Source organism: Cervus canadensis, chromosome 12, assembly GCF_019320065.1.
Source record: "Cervus canadensis isolate Bull #8, Minnesota chromosome 12, ASM1932006v1, whole genome shotgun sequence".
Classification (NCBI taxonomy): domain Eukaryota; kingdom Metazoa; phylum Chordata; class Mammalia; order Artiodactyla; family Cervidae; genus Cervus; species Cervus canadensis.
Window position 1 is genome coordinate 69,962,996 of NC_057397.1, and position 20,685 is coordinate 69,983,680.

At 39.8% G+C, this 20,685-nt stretch overlaps 1 protein-coding gene across 1 annotated transcript in view; it reads right to left on the reverse strand.

Moving 5' to 3' along the window:
* Positions 1-19,794, reverse strand: part of RIPK2 (receptor interacting serine/threonine kinase 2) — a 35,994-nt gene extending 16,200 nt beyond the window's left edge. Inside the window, exons 1-3 of the mRNA XM_043483719.1 lie at positions 19,385-19,794; positions 10,320-10,473; positions 6,158-6,313 (exon numbers count right to left, since the gene is read on the reverse strand). Coding sequence (XP_043339654.1) covers positions 6,158-6,313; positions 10,320-10,473; positions 19,385-19,557 — 483 coding nt within the window. The 5' untranslated portion in view covers positions 19,558-19,794. The remainder of the gene's footprint in view (positions 1-6,157; positions 6,314-10,319; positions 10,474-19,384) is intronic.
* Positions 19,795-20,685: the final 891 nt, after the last annotated feature.

Sequence of the window (20,685 nt, forward strand, 5' to 3'; positions counted from 1 at the left end):
AGATTAAAAAATTATAGCCCCACTCCAAAAAGGGACGGAGGACTACACAAATCTTTCATATATTACTATAATGAAAGGGTAAACTTAAGAAAAAAAATTAGAAAAGACCAAGAGAAAAAATGGTGCCATGATATGAAGAGCTAAACTGGACTGATTTCTAAAGGCGATGCAAGATGTTCTTTAGTCACTAAGTCGTCCAGCTCTTTTACAACCCCATGGACTGCAGCATGCCAGGCTTCTCTGTCCAGGGGACTTCCCAGCAAGAACACTGGAGTGGGCTACCATTTCCTTCTCCAGGGGACCTTCCCAACTCAGGGACTGAACCCAAGTCTTCTGCATCAGAGGCAGATTCTTAACCACCTGAGCCACCAGGGAAGCCCCACTCAGAAGAGTATTTGACACATAACGGGTGAACCATGTGTGTTAGTATTATTAATGTTTTATATACAGGAATAAACCTCTAAAGCTTGCTCTTATTCACACAATACCAACAACAGAGAATGCAGTTTGAGGGTCTTTAATCTAAACTTTTAGGTGTAATTAAGACTCTGGGCCTCTTGAGAAACCTATATACAGGTCAGGAAGCAATAGTTAAAACTGGACATGGAACAACAGACTGGTTCCAAACAGGAAAAGGAGTACATCAAGGCTGTATATTGTCACCCTGCTTATTTAATTTATATGCAGAGTACATCATGAGAAACACTGGGCTGGAAGAAGCACAAGCTGGAATCAAGATTGCCGGGAGAAATATCAATAACCTCAGATATGCAGATGACACCACCTTATGGCAGAGAGTGAAGAGGAACTAAAAAGCCTCTTGATGAAAGTGAAAGACGAGAGTGAAAAAGTTGGCTTAAAGCTCAACATTCAGAAAACTAAGATCATGGCATCTGGTCCCATCACTTCATGGGAAATAGATGGGGAAACAGTGGAAACAACATCAGACTCTATTTTTTTGAGCTCCAAAATCACTGCAGATGGTGATTGCAGCCATGAAATTGAAAGACGCTTAGTGGCTCAGAGGGTAAAGTGTCTGCCTGCAATGCGGGAGACCTGGGTTTGATCCCTGGGTTGGGAAGATCCCCTGGAGAAGGAAATGGCAACCCACTCCAGTATTCTTGCCTGGAAAATCCCATGGACGGAGGAGCCTGGTAGGCCACAGACCATGGGGTCGCAGAGTCGGGACACAACTGAGTGACTTTGCTTGCTTGCTACTCCTTGAAAGGAAAGTTATGACCAACCTAGATAGCATATTAAAAAACAGAGACATTACTTTGCCAACAAAGGTCCATCTAGTCAAGGCTATGGTTTTTCCAGTGGTCATGTATGGATGTGAGAGTTGGACTGTGAAGAAAGCTGAGTGCCAAAAAATTGATGCTTTTGAACTGTGGTGTTGGAGAAGACTCTTGAGAGTCCCTTGGACTGCAAGGAGATCCAACCAGTCCATCCTAAAGAAGATCAGTCCTGGGTGTTCATTGGAAGGATGATGCTGAAGCTGAAATTCCAGTACTTTGGCCACCTCATGTGAACAGTTGACTCACTGGAAAAGACCCTGATGCTGGGAGGGATTGAAGGCAGGAGGAGAAGGGGATGAGAGAGGATGAGATGGCTGGATGGCATCACCGACTCGATGGACATGAGTTTGAGTAAACTCCGGGAGTTGGTGATGGACAGGGAGGCCTGGCGTGCTGCGATTCATGGGGTCGCAGAGAGTCGGACACGACCGAGTGACTTAACTGAACTGAACTGAACTGAAGACTCTGGGCAACTGTATCCCAGTTACTGTTACTTGCCACTCTCACTCATCCTCTAAAAGCAGAAACAGTGCTCCAGTTACACACTGGCTAGGATAATAAGCATTACTATGAGAAGGCAAAGAATGCTGAGTGCCAAAGAATTGAGGTTTTCGAACTGTGGTACTGGAGAAGACACCTGAGAGTCCCTTGGATTGCAAGGAAGTCAAATCAATCAATCCTAAAAGAAATCAACCCTCAATATTCACTGGAAGGACTGATGCTGAAGCTGAAGCTCAAATACTTTGACTACCTGATGCGAAGAGCTGACTCACTGAAAAAGACTCTGATGCTGGGAAAGACTGAAGGCCAAAGGAGAAGGAAGTAAGATAGCATCGCCTACTCAATGGCCATGAATTTGAGGGAACTCTGGCAGTTGGGGAGGACAGAGGAGCCTGTGTGCTGCAGTCCATGGTGTCACAGAGGCCAACACAACTTAGCGACCGAACAACAACAGGTTCTTACACTGGAACCATGCATTGCAAACTACGGGGCTAAATACTGGTTTGAATACAGTGCTGCAGAAAATGTATTCTTAGTTTGCTTATGTGCTCCTTTTACTTCACATTTGTGTTTTGAAACCTTATCTAGAAAAATTAATCAGAATTCCCTTTATCAGTTAATTTAGTTTGGTTTTCAATGAATGAAAGAAATGAAACTACATTTCTTCCCCTTCTCTATCACAAACATCATATACAAAACACATGATTCATTAAATCTGGATCTTGCAAAGAAGAGAAAAAGTGAAGAATATGAGAGGGATACAAGTTCTATGATTTCTTGAGGATCCTGAAATATTTGTCATTCAACAGTAAAGACAGAGAATAGGAACTTTTCATTTCTACACAAGATCTTAACATACATTTTAAACGTAACAGATCTGTTTAGTTAAAAACAGATGATAACACAACAAGAATTTATTGTATAGCACAGAAAACTATATTCAGTATCTTATAATAACCTATAAAGGAAAATAACCTGAAAAATATATAAAATTGAATCACTGCTGTATAACTAAAACTAACATAATACTGTAAATCAACTACACTTCAATTAAAAAAATTTTAAAAATCAGAGGAAATTCAAAACACTTTGTTCATAAAAATCATCTCTAATCCTACCACCCTATCAGAATAGCTATTTTCATTTACATAGTATTTCATAATACTATCTGTCTCTTTAAAACTATGATGTTATCATTAGTAAGAAGCTATGGGAAGACCTTCCAAGCAGTCTGGTTTCCACACAGGACTGACAAAATAGTAAAGAAATCAGACATGGTACACATAAATATTTATTTCAAAAAAGCCTATCATGGGTTCATTTGTATTTAAGGTGCACAAATAGATACTGAGACTTCCCTGGTGGCTCAGATGGTAAAGCGTCTGCCTGTAGTGTGGGAGACCTGGGTTCAATCCCTGGGTCAGGAAGATCTCCTGGAGAAGGGAATGGCAACCCACTCTGGTATTCTTGCCCACCCCCATCCCCCCCAAAAAAGGGGTTCAATGGAACACTGGAGAAGGAAATGGCAACCCACTCCAGTACTCTTGCCTGGAGAATCCCATGGAGGGAGAAGCCTGGTAGGCTACAGTCCATGGGGTCGCAAAGAGTTGGACACGACTGAGCGACTTCACTTCACTCAACAGATACTGACCAGCAGACCAACAAATTGAATGTATTCTTTTGAAAGCAGAAAAGTCTTGATTGATCTTAACTAGTAGTAAATATTTTTTTTCTAGATACTATTAATATGTTTCTGATTAACATTACAGTGAGAAAATTTACTTAAAACGAACAAGGTGTGAGGTTCCATTTAATCTCATTAAGTACTACAAGAGATTTTTTTGTATTTCATTTAAATGACTTTCAAGAAGACAGGTAGATAGGATAACTTAATTTTTCATGAGTCATGGAAACTGTGACTTTTAAAGGACATTTATAAAATAAGTAGTAGAGACACACAGGATACATATAAAAGTGTCACTAATTTATAAGAACCGTATTAGAAAGGTCACAGTTTTGTATGTGCTAAGAGTAATAAAAATTAAAACACACACACACACACACACACACACAAAGCCAAACTATTTTAAATTCTATTCATGTCAAAGAAATACTATGAAGAAGTATTCAATGAAAAAGAGAATGATCAATGAAAAAGAGAAAGTAGGGATCGTTATCACCTATTACTTTGCTTCTGTCTTCTCTACCAAGGATGGTTTCTGGACTGAGATGAAGAAAATAAAGTCCAAGGAGGTTGAAAAGTTTATAAAGTACAAGTCTCAGTTCATTTTACATATATTTCAGGTTTAGTTAGAATACTAGCAAATACCTCCACGGAGAGATAAAAAGTTACAGAACAGAGAATAGCATTTGTTTTGTTGAAGGTCTGTACGGACATCATGACCTGACCCATAAGGAGAGCTGCAAACACAAAAGGTCCAAGAAACTTGCCACCACCATCCATACCCTCTCGCCTTTTAGTATAAAAACAAAAGCCTGAATTCTAGCTTGGGTGAGGCGGTTCTTTGGGACACTCATCCATCATCTTCTTGGTCTACTGGCTTTCCAAATAAAGTTGCTATCCTTTGCCCCAACACCTCATCTATTGATTTACTGGCCCTGTTGCGTGGTGAGCAGTATAAAGCTGGACATGGTAACAAGGACACTTGGGAAAGCAGTCAGAGAAGGACTTTTATAACACTTGTACGAAAAAAAAGGAGAAAAATGGACTGTGTAACGGCTCTTTTAGGAGTATGCCAAACAAAATGACTGTTTATTCTCCCAAAGTCCTAATTAATAAAAGGCCTGATCTTGACCGGAAGGGAGGTTTTTAGAACCATGTTGCGTAGCTCTGATCTGGGCACTGTAATGGCTAATAGGTAATCATGACTTGAAGATACAAAAAGTAGCTAATTAAATTTGAGGATGACACAAAGCTAGAAGACAAAGTTAAAAAAAAAGGTCATGACATGACATGACATGACCAACAAAAGCATGATCATAAAAGAAAAAAATTAAAACTTTTGCTCTGTGAAAGACCTTGCTAAAAAGGATGAAAAGAACAAACTTTGGACTGGCAGGAAAGATTTGCAAACTATCAATACATATCTGACGAAGGACTTACATCAATAAAATACACAGAACTTTTAAAACTCAATAGTAAAAAAGCAAAGAGTCCAAGTAGAAAATGGTCTTAAGATCTGAAGACACACATCACTGAAAAGGATATAGAGATGGCAAATAAATAACACTATTCAACATCACTGGAAAATGAAAATTAAGGTCATGGTGCTATATCATTATACATCCATTAGAATGCCAGAATAAAAAACTGTGATAATATCAAATGCTGGTGAGGGTGCATACAATGGGTCTTTCATACATTGCTGGTGAAATGTACAATGGTGCAGCCACTGTGGAAAATAGTTAGTTTCTTAAAAAGCTAAACATACTTTACCATATGACCATGCAGTTAAACTCTTGGGCACTTATCACAGAGGAATAAAAACTTAACATTTGTTCAAAAAGTTGTATAGGACTATTCAATGGAGCTTTATTTTAACTGCCAAAGGCTAAAAATAACCAAATCTCTCTCAGTAAGTGAATGGTTAAACAACTCTAGTATACCCACACCATGGAATATTATTCACCAATGAAAAAGAAACCAACTCTTGACACAAGCAAAGACTCAAATGGATCTCAAAGGCCTTATGCTAAATGAACAAAGCCAATCTCAAAATATCATACACTGTATGATTTCATTGTCAAAACAACAAAATTATAGAAATGAAAAACAGATTACTGGTTGACAGTGGTTAGGGACGATGGAGGGAAGGTGAACATGACTATAAAGGGATAGTATAAGTGGTATCTTTGTTGTGATAGACTAGTGTTGTATCCTGACTGCTATAATAGTTACAGAAATTTACACAAGATAAAGTGAAACAGAACTACAAACTACATATGTGCACTGTACCAATGTCAAATTCCTGGCCTTGAAATGGAACTATTAATTATATGTGATGTAACCACTGGTAGAAACTGGGTGAAGTGTACATGAGACTTGTTTACTTTGCAACCACCTAAGAATCTCTAATAATTTCAAAATAAAAAGTAAATAAAGGTATACTTAACAATTTAAATTAAGAATATAATGACTTTGTATCTGAACCATAGTTTTATCAGTATCTGTAGTCTAGGAATAACTAACCCACTGCAGCAGGAAGAAGTGGCACTGAATTAGGGGCCATGGAAAAGGCAGAGATATTAAATCAGCAAGGTAGAAAAATTAACTAAAAAGTCTTTAAATCTATTAAACACAAGGATACAGATAAGCTTTTATGAAAAGCAGTAATTACCTTAACATGAAATTCATTATCCAATAAGATGTTTTGAGTCTTCAGGTCATGATGAAGTAGAGGAGGATTCATATTGTGCAGGTAATTTACACCTAGAGCAATTTCATGCAGAATACGAAATCTCAATGGCCAAGGAACATCAGGATATTCGATTTTCTTCATATATATGAAAATAAATAAAACTAAAATTAGTGGCCAAATTTATTTCCACTTTGAAAATGAAATATTCCATGAGGAACAGTATAAACTAAATATCTAGTATAACTAAGTATAGGGCAATTTTTATATAATAAGTAAATATAAATATAAAATAAGTAAGATATACTTATTTTATTATACAGTATCTACTTGACATTATTTAACATCCTTGGATCTTATTTTCCTTATAGAGAAAATAATGCCTTTACAGTACTAATATTTCCTTTTAGTGTACACTGGCAATGTAACTACATGGTATGGGCTCTTTCTCCAGTTGAGATAGTTTGTTTTCATCTGTATAATACCCAGACACATGTATTTATACTCTACATGTTTTCTCATTCCAGGTTGTTGTTCAGTTGCTAAGTCATGTCCCACTACTTGTGATCCCATGGACTGCAGCATGCCAGGTGCCTCTGTTTTCTACTATCTCCTGGAGTTTGCGCTCAAATTCATGGGCATTGAGTTGTTGATACTATCTAATCATTTCATCTTCTGCCACCCCCTTCTTTGGCCTTCAATCTTTCCCGGCATCAGGGTCTTTGCCTATGAGTCGGCTCTTCCCATCAGATGGTCAAAGTATTTGAGCTTCAGCTTCAGCATCGGTCCTTCCAATGAGTATTCCAGGTTGATTTCTTTTAGGATTTACTGAATTGATCTTGCTGTCCGAGGGATTCTCAAGAGGCTTCTCCAGCACCACAGTTCGAAAGCTTCAATTCTTCGGTGCCCACCCTTCTTATAGTCCAACTCTCACATCCCTATGTGACTACTGGAAAAACTAAAGCTTTGATTACATGCACCTTTGTAGCAAAGTGATGTTTCTACTTTTTAATACACTAAATTTGTCATAGCCTTCCTTCCATGGAGCAAGTGTCTTTCAATTTCATGGTTGCAGTTACAGTCCACAGTGAGTTTTGGAGTCCAAGAAAATAAAATCCATCACTGCTTCTACCTTTTCCCCTTGTATTTGCTATGAAGTGACTGGACCGGATGCCATGATCTTAGTTTTTATGATACTGAGTTCCAAGCCAGCTTTTTCACTCACCTCTTTGACCCTCATCAAGAGGCTCTTTAGTTTCTCTTCACTTTCTGCAACAAGGGTGATATCATCTGCACGTCTGAGGTTGTTGATTTTTCTCCCAGCAATCTTGATTCCAGCTGTGATTCATCCACCTCAACATTTCACATGATGTGGTCTGCACAGAAGTTAAATAAGCAGGGTGGCGATATATGGCTTTGTTGTACTCCTTTCCCAATTTGGAACCAGTCAGTTATTCCATGACTGGTTCCAAATGTTGCTTCTTGACCCACATACAGGTTTCTCAGGAAACAGGTAAGGTGGTCTGATACTCCCATCTCTTTAAGAATTTTCCAGTTTGTTGTGATCCACACATTGAAAGGCTTTAGCATAGTTAATTAAACAGATGTTTTTCTGGAATTCCCTTGCTTTCTGCATGATCCAATGAATGTTGGTAATTTGATCTCTGGTTCTTCTTCCTTTACTAAATACAGCTTGTACATTTATAAGCTCTTGGTTCACGTACTGCTAAAACCCAGCTTGAAGGATTTTGAGCATATCCTTGCTAGCATGTGAAATGAGCACAACTGTATGGTAGTTTGAACATTCTTTGGCATTGCCGGTCTTTGACACTGGAATGAAAACTGACCTTTTTTAGTCTCGTGGACATTATGCATTTTCCAAATTTGCTGACATATTGAGTGCAGCACTTTAACAGCATCATCTTTTAGGACTTTTAAATAGCTCAGCTGGTATTCCATCACCTTCACTAGGTTTGTTCACAGTAACGATTCTTGAGGCCCACTTGACTTCATACTCCAAGATGTCTGGCTCTAGGTGAGTGACCATACCATCATGGTTATCCAGGTCATTAAGACCTTTTTTGTGTAGTTCTTCTGTAAACTCTGGCTACCCTTCTTAATCTCTTCTACTTCTGTTAGCTCCTTGCCATTTCTGTCCTTTATCATGCCCATCCTTGCATGAAATGTTTCCCTTGACATCTCCAATTTTCTTGAAGAGATTTCTAGTTTTTCCCATTCCATTGTTCATTTAAGAAGGCTTTCTTATCTCTCCTTGCTATTCTCTGGAACTCTACATTCAGTTGGGTATATCTTTCCCTTTCTTCCTTGCCTTTCATTTCTCTTCTTTCCTCATTTGTAAAGCCTCCTTGGACAACCACTTTGCCTTCTTGCATCCTTTTTGAGATGGTTTTGTTATTGCCTCCTGTACAATGTAATGAACCTCTGTCTATAGTTCTTCAGGCACTCTGTCTACCAAACCTAATCCCTTGAATCTGTTCATCACCTCCACTGTATAAACATAAGGGATTTGATTTAGGTTATATCTGAATGGCCTAGTGGTTTTCCCTACTTTCTTCAATTTAAGTCTGAATCTTGCAGTAACGAGCTCATGATCTGTGCCACAGTCAGCTCCAGGTCTTGTTTGGCTGACTGTATAGAGCTTCTCCATCCTTGGCCGCAAAGACCAAGGATCTTTTTTTATATTGACCATCCGGTGACGTCCATGTGTAGAGTCATCTCTTAGGTTGTTGGAAAAGGCTGTTTGCTATGACCAGCATGTTCTTTTGACAAAACTCTCTTAGCCTTTGCCCTGCTCCATTTTGTATTCCAAGGCCAACCTTGCCTGTTATTCCAGGTATCTCTTGACTTCCTACTTTTGCATTTCATATATAATATAGAAACATTACAAATGTAACGCCTTTATTTCCTGGTACTTACAAATAACAGTCATCTGAATTTTCTTAAATGTTTTCCTAACTTAAACATTAATACAGCTGCCCAGGAAGATGAACATACTCAGAAGAAGTAGATAATCACTGGGGAAGATGGCAGATGAGTGCTCAACTTGTACTTTATGATTCCATCCAGAAATTAGCAATGTCCCTTAGGAGGCTCTAGAATTTCTAACGGGCTTCAAATTTGGGTACCAGAGTATCTACTGGGGTGCTAAGGTATGGGAGGGAAACATTAGAATCTATGCTTACATTCATTCAAAAAAAGGAAATTGTGTTTTGTATCTTAAATGCTGTGTTGGTTACACAAATCTTATGCACCGACACTAGTCACTTTCCTCTGCCCTTGTTTTAGATTGTGCCGTCACAAACAGAATGTGTTGCATCCTAAAATAAAGAGGAAGTCACTCCATGAGTGGTGATAGGGGCACCCATGCTTCCTCATTTGCTCATAGAACATTGTGATGCACCAAAATTTACGAGTGTTCAGTGACTGGATTTTACAGATTATGTTACTACTCAGTTTTAAGTAAAGCAACCCTCACAAAAAAGACCCAGGTATTTAAAAATATTTCTTGAGGGAAACTGCAGGCTAGAGATAATCTTAATAAGGTCAAGCAAACAATAGTAGATGAATACACACATTTTGAGAATGAGGACCTCGCCCCCTCAAAGTTGTTTACCAATGGCTTTCACAGTTAAAGACAGAGTAATTGGTACCTTGAAAAAAAGGTAATACTGCTCATGCCACTGCCTATTATTGGAAAAACTCATGTATTTGATACTCAGAGATAGACAATTTGGCCTATTAATTCAGAACTTTGTGAACTGATATTATTAACATTTAATTAGAATACTAAATTGTCTTTAACATAAAAGTTGGCTTAAACCAACAATAAACTGTACAGTGTGCAGAGTCTATCTTTTCTCTCTCCTGCTCCTCTCCCACATATATATACATGTGGATACTGAAATTCAGTGTAAGCCTCAGGAACCTAAGCAGCATAATCTAAGTGACTAGAATGCAGGGTCTGGCTCCACAGTATTTTTAACAACACAAAAGAAGCCAGAAATGGTGAAATTTTACCACTGCAACTGTTTGTCATTATTCTTATTTTGACTCACATGTAAAACCAAAGCACTGTATAGGTTAACTAACAGAATTCTAGCCACTGAATATGTATAGTACTTACCCTATGTAGGAGCTCATTTAATGATCCATTTGGCATGTATTCAGTAACTATTCCCAAAAATTCAGGCTCATTGCAAATTCCCAAAATTGGAAGAATGTAACTGAATCGAGCTTTGTGTAAAATTTCAGCTTCTCTTAAGATATCATTTCTTTCACTAAAGAAAAAAAAAGCATAATTATTTCAAAATAATGAAAAATACACAATTATCATGCCCATAATATTATTTAATTCTGGATTCTTTCATTCATTCATTAGCTTTTGACCTTATGTAAATTAGGCAACTTTTCTTAGTTTCTTCATATTTAAAGGAGGGATAATATCTACCCTACATATTCCATACGTCTGTTTAGAGATCAAAATAACATATATAAACCACTGACAGAAAAAAGTGCTACATGTGAAAAAAAAAAGTGCTACATATGGATTAAAACTGTACTTTTCCTAGGAAAGGGAAAGAAGACAATGTTTGTTTATAAAGTATTTGTATTAAAATGACAGATGCTTGGCCTAATTACATAAGTTTCCATTGTATTAAAATGATAAAATTTGATTAGACTGTTACCTTAAATTTTACAGTTGCATCAAGTCAAGTCAAGTCAAGTGAAGTCACTCAGTCGTGTCCAACGCTTTGTGACCCCATGGACTGTAGTCCACCAGGCTCCTCCATTCATGGAATTTTCTAGGCAAGAGTACTGGAGTGGGTTGCCATTTCCTTCTCCAGTTACAGCTGCATACCATGTAAAAATTTTCTAAATATCCTGAATATTAAAACATTTAAATGTTGTAGATTTTAGTGACTAGATGATAATAGTTGCATAAGGGTCAAAAACACTCAGAAATAGGCTGGAACTCAGGAAAAGAACACTGAGAAAAGATAAATGCTTATAACGTTCCTGGGCTAACTCTGGATTCCAGATATTTCCTTATTCACTCATAAAAGAAATAAGTGTTGAACTTTCATCATGAATAAACCACAGTGCTCAGCCCTATGGAGACAATTAAGCTAAAAAACAAAACAAAACATGTTTGCTGACTTCCCTGGTGGTGCAGTGGCTAAGAATCTGCCTGCCAAGGCAGGGGACTTGCGTTCAGTCCCTGGTCTGGGACGATTTCACATGTCATGGAGCAACTAAGCCCGTGGGCGACAACTACTGAGCCCATTCACCACAACTACTGAAGCCTGCACGCTCCAGGCCCTGCAGACACAGCTGGCGAGCCCCTGTGCCACAGCCACCTAGGCCAGCGCGCCTGAGTCTGTGCGGCACAGCGGGAGAGGCCACCGCAACGAGAGGCCACGCACCACAGCTAGAGGGGCCCCCGCTCTCTGCCAACAGAGAAGGCCCACATGCAGCAGCGAAGACCTAGCCCAGCCAAAGGTAAACAAAGCAGTGTGCACAGGTCAAGCAAATAACAAATCAGATACAAAAATACAGTCTGTGACCTCAAGCTAACCAGAAACCTTTTTAAGAAACATACAAACTCATCGTGGTCTTGACTTGTGCATTTCCAATGATTAGTGGGCTTCCCAGGTGGTGCTAGTGGTAAAAACCTGCCTGCCAGTGCAGGAGACATAAGAGACTCAGGTTCGAACCCTGGGTCAGGAAGATCCCCTGGAGGAAGAAATGGCAACCCACTCCAGTATTCTTGCCCATATTACTGATGAACACAGACACAAAAATCCTCAACCAAGTATTAGCAAACCAAATCCAACAACATACTGAAAGCTTCATACACCATGATCAAGAGCGATTTATCCCTGGGATAAAAGGATTCTTCAATATATGCAAGTCAATGAATATGACAAACCATATTAACAAACTGAATAAAAATCACATGATCATTTCAATAGATGCAGAAAAAACTTTGGACAAAATTCAACACCCATTTACGATAAAAACTTTCCAGAAAGTGAGCATAGAGGGAACCTACCTCAACATTATAAAGGTCATATATGACAAACCTACAGCAAATATTCTCAACGATGAAAAACTAAAAGAATTTCCTCTCAGATAAGGAACAAGACAAGGGTATTCACTCTCAACACTATTATTCAGCATAGCTTTGGAAGTCCTAGCCACAGCAATCAGAAAAGGAAAAGAAATAAAAGGAATACAAATTGGAAAAGAAGACATAAAACTGTCACTGTTTGCAGATGACACAATACTTTACATAGAAAATCCTAAAGATGCCATCAGAAAACTACTAGAGCTCATCAGTGAATTTACTAAAGTTGCAGGATACAAAATTAAAACACAGAAATTTCTTGCATTCCGATACACTAACAAAGAAAGATCAGAAAGAGAAATTAAGGAAACAATCTCATTTACTATTGCAACAAAAACAATAAAATACCTAGGAATAAATCCACCTAAAGAAGCAAAAGATCTGTACACAGAAAACTGTAAGACACTGAGGAAAGACATTAAAGATACAAACGTATGGAGAGATACACCATGTTCTTGAACTGGAAGCATCAATATTGTGAAAATGACTATACTACCCAGAACAATCTACAGATTCAATGTAATCCTTATCAAATTACCAATGGCATTTTTCATAGAATTAGAACAGAAAATTTTACAATTTGTAGAAAATACAAAAGATCCCAAATAGCCCAAAACAACCTTGAGAAAGAAAAATGAAGCTGGAGGAATCAGGCTCTCTAACCTCAGATTATACTACAAAGCTGTCATCAAGACAGTATGGTACTGGTACAAAAATGAAAATACAGACCAACAGAATAGGATAGAAAGCCCAGAAACAAATCAATGCACATATGGTCACCTAATTTATGACTAAAGAGGCAAGAATATACAATGAGGACATCCTCTTCAATATGTAGTGCTGGGAAAACTGAATGGTTCCTTGTAAAAGAATGAAATTAGAACCCTCTAATGCCATACACAAAAATAAACTCAAAATGAATTAAAGACCTGAATGTAAGGCCAAACACTGTAAAACTTGGAGGAAAATATAGGCAGAACATTCTTTGACGTAAATCATAGTAGGATCTTTGCTGACCCACCTCTTAATGTCAATAAAAAACAAAATTAACAAATGGAATCGGTGCTTATTATGCACACATGAGCACATTTGCTCAGTTGTGTCTGCAGCCCGCCAGGCTTTGCCACCTTATGGACTGCAGCCCGCCAGGGTCCTCTGTCCATGGGATTTTCCTGGCTAGAATAGTGGAGTGGGTTGCTATTTCCTACTCCAGGGGATCTTCCTGATCCAGGGATCAAGCTCACATCTCCTGTACTGGAGGTGAATTCTTTACTGCTGAGCCACAGTTGAACTTAAAAGTTTTTGCACAGCAAAGGACACCATAAACAAGACAAACAAGAAAATATCTGCCAATATTTTCTCCCTCAGAATGGGAAAAAATACTGGCAAATGAAGTAACTGACAAGGGATTTACCTCCAAAATATACAAACAGTTAAAGTAAAAAAAACAAAAACAAAAAACAAACAACCCAATCAAAAAATGGTGGAAGACCTACACAGACACTTCTTCAAGAAGGCATACCTACGGCCAACCAACACTTGAAAAGATGCTCAGCATCACTAATTATTAGAGATGTGAAAATCAAAACTATAATGAGATATCATTTACACCCATCAGAATGACCATCATTAAAAAAAAAAATCTACAAACAATAAATGCTGAAGAGGTTGTGGAGAAAGGGAACTCTCTTGCACTGTTGGTGGGAATGTAAATTGATATAGCCCTATGGAGAATAGTATGGAGGTTCCTTCAAAAATTAAAAATAGAACTACTGTATGACCCAGGAATTCCACTACTGGGCATATACCCAGAGAAAGGCCATTATTCCAAAAGATAAATGCACCCCAGTGTTCACAGCAGCACTATTTTTACAATAGCCAGAACATGGAAGCAACCTAGATATCCATCTACAGATGAATGGATAAAGAAGATGTGGTACATATGTACAATGTAATATTGTTAGTCAGCCATAAAAAAGAACTAAATTGGATCATTTGCAGAGATGTGGATGGACCTAGAGACTGTCATACAGAGTGAAGTCAAGTCAGAAAGAGAAAAACAAATATCGTATATTAATGCGTATATGTGGATTCTAGAATAATAGTATAGATGATCTTATTTGCAAAACAAAAATTGAGAGACAGACAACAAACACTGGACACCAAGGGGGGAAAGGGGGTGGTGGAATGAATTGGAAGATCAGGATTGACATATATACATTATCGATACTATGTATAAAATAGATAACTAATGAGAACCTACTGCATACATCAGTGTACTCAGTGCTCTGTGGTAACCTAAATGGGAAGGAAATCCAAAAAAGAGGGGATATATACACACACACACACACACACATAGACATATAGATGATTCAGTCTGCAGTACAGTAGAAATACAACATTGTAAACCAACTATTACTCCAATAAAATTAATTTTAAAAAAGCAAAACAACAACAAAAAATGTGAAGCAACGAGGGTCTGAAACTAAAAAGGTTGCCGTGGAAATGGGAAGAAAAACACTAGCTGAGTAGAATGCCCAGGCTGTGATGACTGACTGACCTTACTGATTAAGGGGGTATAACATAACTTGTTAAGGAAACATAACACATGGCACACACAGATGTAAAGGAAGGGAATTGGATTTGTCATCAATTTTTGCTGTGGATGATTTGGTGTTGGCAGCAGCAGTAATAGAAAAAGAATCATCTCTAGCAGCAGGAGATCTGGGTTCGATCCTTGGGTTGGAAAGATCCCCTGGAGAAGGGAAAGGATACTCACTCTAGTATTCTGGCCTAGAGAATTCCATGCGGTGTACAGACCATGGGGTCGCAAAGAGTCGGACACGACTGAGCGACTTCCACTTTCACTTTCAATTTCTAGTAGAAGCTATTTGGCAAGTGATGACGATGGTTGTTGTTTAGTCACTCCGGCTTGTCAGACTCTTATGTGACCCCATGGACTGTGGCTCATCCAACCAGCTCCTCTGTCCATGGAATTTTCTTGGCAAGAATACTGAGTGGGTTGCCATTTCCTTCTCCAGGGACTTACTCCACTGTGCAACAGCAATCCAAGTTCCCCCTTTCAAAAGGAATCTTTCTCCTCTGTCAGTAATGTTCCCCCCGCCCCACATTGGCTAATGATAGGAAAAAGTCCTGCCAGCAAGCCATGTCCACTTCTAATTCACTGAAACCATGTTTCCTAAGAATCATTCCTCCTTTCAGTACTAAAACCTCCAAAACCACTAAGACTGAAGCTGCAGGGACCAAAAAATTCCTCAAGTAGTTTACTAGACATAATAAGAAAATGCAACGCAACTTCGTACATGTGTACACCAAAAGACATACACAGCAATGTTCATAGAAGCTCTCGTCCTAATAGTCAAACAATGGAAACATCTCTAATGCCTATTAACAATAGAATGGATAAATAAATGTGTTATAAAGTAGAATACTGAACACTGTATAGCAATGAAAATGAATGAATGAGTGTTACCTGCTCCAGGTAACAACATGGATAAATCTTACAATGTTAGCTAAGAGAAGCCAGAAACTAAAGATACATTATGCATTTAATTTATATCAAGGTTAACCACTATCAAGCCTAATCTTTGGTGTTAGAATTCAGGATGGTGATCACCCTTGGGAAGGATGACGAGTAATGACTAAGAAGGGACATAGTTATTGATGTGGGTGGTGACTATAGCTATCTTCACTTTATGATGTCATGCTAAACAATTACATTTGTGTTTTTCTATACATGTTATGCTTCCATTAAAAAGCTGATTAAAAAAATTCATATAACTGTCATCTTGCATATAATGTATAATTTCTCCGGGTGCTTTTGTTTAAACCACCGAAGATCTTGATGAATGGCTGCTGAAAAACAACACATTCCAGACCAGACTATGAGGCTTCCTTTAAAAACAAACAATAAACAAAGTAAAGCAAAAATATCTTAGCCATCCATGCTTTGAATAGGTAATATATTTACATGTTTCAAAATTCAAGAGTTACAAAAATACATAAAGAGCCTCTATCCTTCTTCCTGTTCTTCAGACACCTAGTACTCCAACTGTGAGGCAACCAATTATACCAGTCTGAGACCACCTTTAACTAAATTTGTTCCCTAAATTGCAACAGGTCTGCATTTGCCTTAAGAGATGTAGGTCAACAAGACAGTTATAGACTAGCACCTTTGCAGGGAAAACACAGGACTGACCTGAAGGTTCCTGGATACCCTGAGAATTATAGAGAGGGCATGCTAGGGGAAATCTTGGTGATACTTAACATACTAATTCCTCCTCCTATTAAGAGTATGAGGCATTCTTCCTTCTCTTGTGATCCTATTATGTATCAGTCACTTTACTTAAGTTGGTTTTATTACCCCTATGAGAGCACTGCTGCTGCTGCTAAGTCGCTTCAGTCGTGTCCGACTGTACCACCCCATAGACGGCAGCCCACCAGGCTCCTCCGTCCATGGGATTTTCCAGGCAAGAGTACTGGAGTGGGTTGCCACACTAGGCTTAGATAAATGAATAATTTTCTAATGGTCATGCTAATAATAAGTGGCAGGTTTGCAGTCAGATTTGAATTGCAATTGTGGGTTCTAACTCCTTTGCTTTTTTTCCAATCACTGCTTAATCAGAGAAGGAAAATTCCTGAAGTCATATTTCAAAAAGAATGAGAGAGTGGGAAAACAGAGTAAGCTACAACAGTTTAAAAATAGGTTTTTATTGAGTTGGCCAAAAAGTTCATTCAGGTTATTCCACGTCATCTTGCAGAAAAATCTGAATGAACTTCTTGGTCAACCCAATTAAAAAACAAAGAAACAAACCAGAAATGTAAAATACAGCTTCTATAGACATAATGGCAAAAAAGAAAATTTCAGTCACAAAACAGTTAAACTATTTACACAAGGTGTTTGAACAACCAGTCAAATTCATGTACTCATAAGGATCTGGGAGACTGTTGGGGAAGGTCCATTGATTGGGCAGAAGTCAGGTTATAGAGAATGACTCACCAATCACTAAAATAAGAACATGTAACAGCACATAAACTTATTTTTCTTTTCTTTCAAAGAACAATGCAAACACTATCCACACGAGAGCCCAAGGAGTACATGTATTTGTTATTCCCACTTCGTAAGTGAGGACACAGACATCCTGTGAGTCAACTGCATATCCAGTCCTACGCTCAAGACGTCATAAACGCAGCTAATGTTAACATTCTAGGTGACAAGTAGGAGGAAATACACAGTGCAGTAATGCCAGAGTGTTGCATTGATCTTTAAGGCTTCTTTAAAGGCAGAATTAATTTCCTACCCAATTTAGTAGGAATTTTGGATTATGAAAATTGTTAATGAACATGGAAAGTGAACTCCCTTTTCATTTCTTGGCTCCAAATGGCACAAAACTTAAAATCTTGAGAAGCAGCATCCAAAATGGGAGGATCAATCTGCTTTAAAATACCTAATGAGTCCATAACTGCTCGATTTCCATATATTTTAAGTTGATTTTAAAATACGTCCACCCTCTCTAGTCAATCACCACCCTTCAAAGTTGACTACATATACATAACACATACACATACATGTGAATTGCCCTGTACTTGCTACACAGAATTCAAGACCTAGAGTAAACATACCCTGTATATCACTAAATCTGAATTATGGTACACAAAAGATGGAAGCAATCCCTAGAGGTATCTCAAACTTACTGTGGGACCTTGCCCATCCAAGCCTGATAGCAAGAGAACAAATTAAAAACACAGGCAGATGAAAGTCAGTAACATTAGCAGGACTAAAGCTGAGGAATTTATCTGCTGTTGGACACTGACAGATAATCAGGCATCTAGCATGATGTATTTTCACTTATATGATATAGGGGGAAGACCTGGGTTCGATCCCTGGGTTGGGAAGATCCCCTGGAGAAGGGAACCGCTACCCACTCCAGTATTCTGCCCTGGAAAATTCCATGGACTGCATAGTCCATGGGGGTTGCAGAGTCAGACACGACTGAGTGACTTTCACTTTCATGGGGGAGGGGGAAGAGAGGAGAATGTTTGCAATCATGGATGTTAACTTGCTAAGAATTGAATGCAGAGCCTAGTTAGATTTCTACCGGAAGGAAAACAGACTGGTGACTAAACTCACTGACCAATACATATAGTTGAAAGGTTTTCCTGGAAACAGAAACTAATGCTAGCCCTCCCATGAAATCTGGATGGTACACTAAAATTGTTCAATGGGAGAGGCATTCCAAAGTTTTGTCATTTAACAGTCTTCTGATTCCAGTTTATTGTTAGCAAAAATAACACAAGTTTCCTCTAGAGACAGCCTTCCTTTCCTGTGAGAGTGAGGAGAAACTAAATTGAGTTGAGTTTTATGTCTAAACTCTTCTGACTACGTGTAGTAAACCAAAAACCACAAGAAAAAGCCCAAAGCAAAACGTCCCAGATTCTACAGCGGTGCTGGTCAATAAAAACATGTGACCCACCTATACAATTTGAAATTTTCAAGTAGCCACTTAAAAAAAAAAAGGTAGAAAGAAATATGCGAAGTGAACTTTACCAATATATTTATCACAACATATCAAAAGATACCATCTAAGCATATCATTTAAAATTATACATGAGATATTATAAGTTTTGATAGTAAGTGTTAAAAATCTAGCATGTATTTCCCACTAAGAACACATTTCAGTTCAGACAGCCATATTTTCAGCGCTCAACAGCTATGTGTGGCTAAGAGTTACCCATTGGGCGGTGCGAACCTGGAGTTCGACTTCAAAAGAAAAAAACGAAGTGAACACAACTGAAAATCAATAGACAGGACGTTTAGAGTTGGGCTGTGATTGCTGGCTCTGGTGTCTGGAGAAAGGAAGCCCAGGAAAAAAAATAACAAAGCAGTGACAAGAAGCGAGATGGTGGCATCTCCAGAGAAGCCAGCCGTTCCCCCCCGGTGAGCCGGGCCGGTTCGAGGGGAAGCGGTCACCGTCGTCGGGGCTCCGGAGCCCATGTGCCCGGGATGAGAGCCTCTGAGCCGGGCAGGGCCGCGGCCCTACCTGTCGAGCAGTGGGCTGTGGATCTGCAGGTGCTTCACGGCCACCTGAACGCGCCAGTCGGCGTGGCGGGCGGACGACACGGTGCCGGACGCGCCGCGGCTCAGGAAGCGCAGGTCGGCGAGCTTGTGGTACGGGATGGCGGGCAAGGCGCTGCAGACGGCCTCCGCGCTCATGGTGGCGGGCCGCGCCGGCCCTCCGGCCGCCGGCCGCTCCCGGAAGTGCCAGCCGCGCCCGCAGCTCCGCCCCGGCGCGGGGCCGAATACTAGGTTGCCAGGCCGTCCATCCCCCAGGCGGCCCGCGCCACGCTCCTTTTCCAAGGCCCGGGCGAACTCTCTCTGCAGGCAAGTGAATGCTGAGGCGACGGGGCGCTCCGAAGACGGCTTCCTCTCGCCGACCCGGCCCCCCAGGCCGCGGCCGCCACTGGAGCCCGCCGCTCGGAGCTCCGCCCTCCTCAGACGCTCCAGTGACGTCAGCGGGCGGACGCCGAGCCGGGGGCTTTCCCGCGCGCCAGCCCGAGGTCACGGCCGCGGGGAGCCCGGACCGCGTGTCCCGGGCCGGCGCGGCGCGGGCGACGGCCTGGGAGTGGGAAAGGCGCCCGGGGCGCTCGGTGCGTCTTCTCTCTGCGCCCCCGACCAGCGAGGGTTTGGAAGGGGTTTCCTGTGAGGAAATTTCTCCTCAGCCCTCTCACAGTTGGTCCGCAGGCCCTCCCGCCCTGGAAGACGCTCCTCTGGTCCGGTCTGCTGGCAACGTATTTTTCTTCCCCTCATCCGTGTTTACTCCCGACGCCCGTATTACAGCCAGAGATCGAAAAATAATCTTGAGAGAGTCCTTCCCTCTGATTTCAGATAAGACTGCAAACATTTCTTTCTCATAGATCTGGGAAGAACGCAGTATTTAATACCAACCAAAAAAAACGATGGAAGCATCTTTTCGTCTTTTTTACCTTAAACACCTGTCTACACCTGAAATGGCTGTTTTGCAACGTGTGGTGCAGATATTGTACACAATAGCAAATTCGTGCTAGGCATTTAATGAGTTCTAAAACGTAATTAATAGGAAATGCCTGAGTTGAATCAGGGATTTCTGCCTAGGGAAATTCAACGCTTCCTGTATTTCTTTATTGCCCAAAACGTGAGTAGCAATGATATATTTTGCAATTAATGGAAGCTGTAATAAAGATTGTTTTGAAATCTGGTAATTTAAAATAAATTGCTTAGCTTTAAAGCTATGGTCTGATAATCTGTGGTTTATTTCTAAATAAGGTTTTTGCTACAAAAAGTGCTCAGAAAACTTTTCGTATT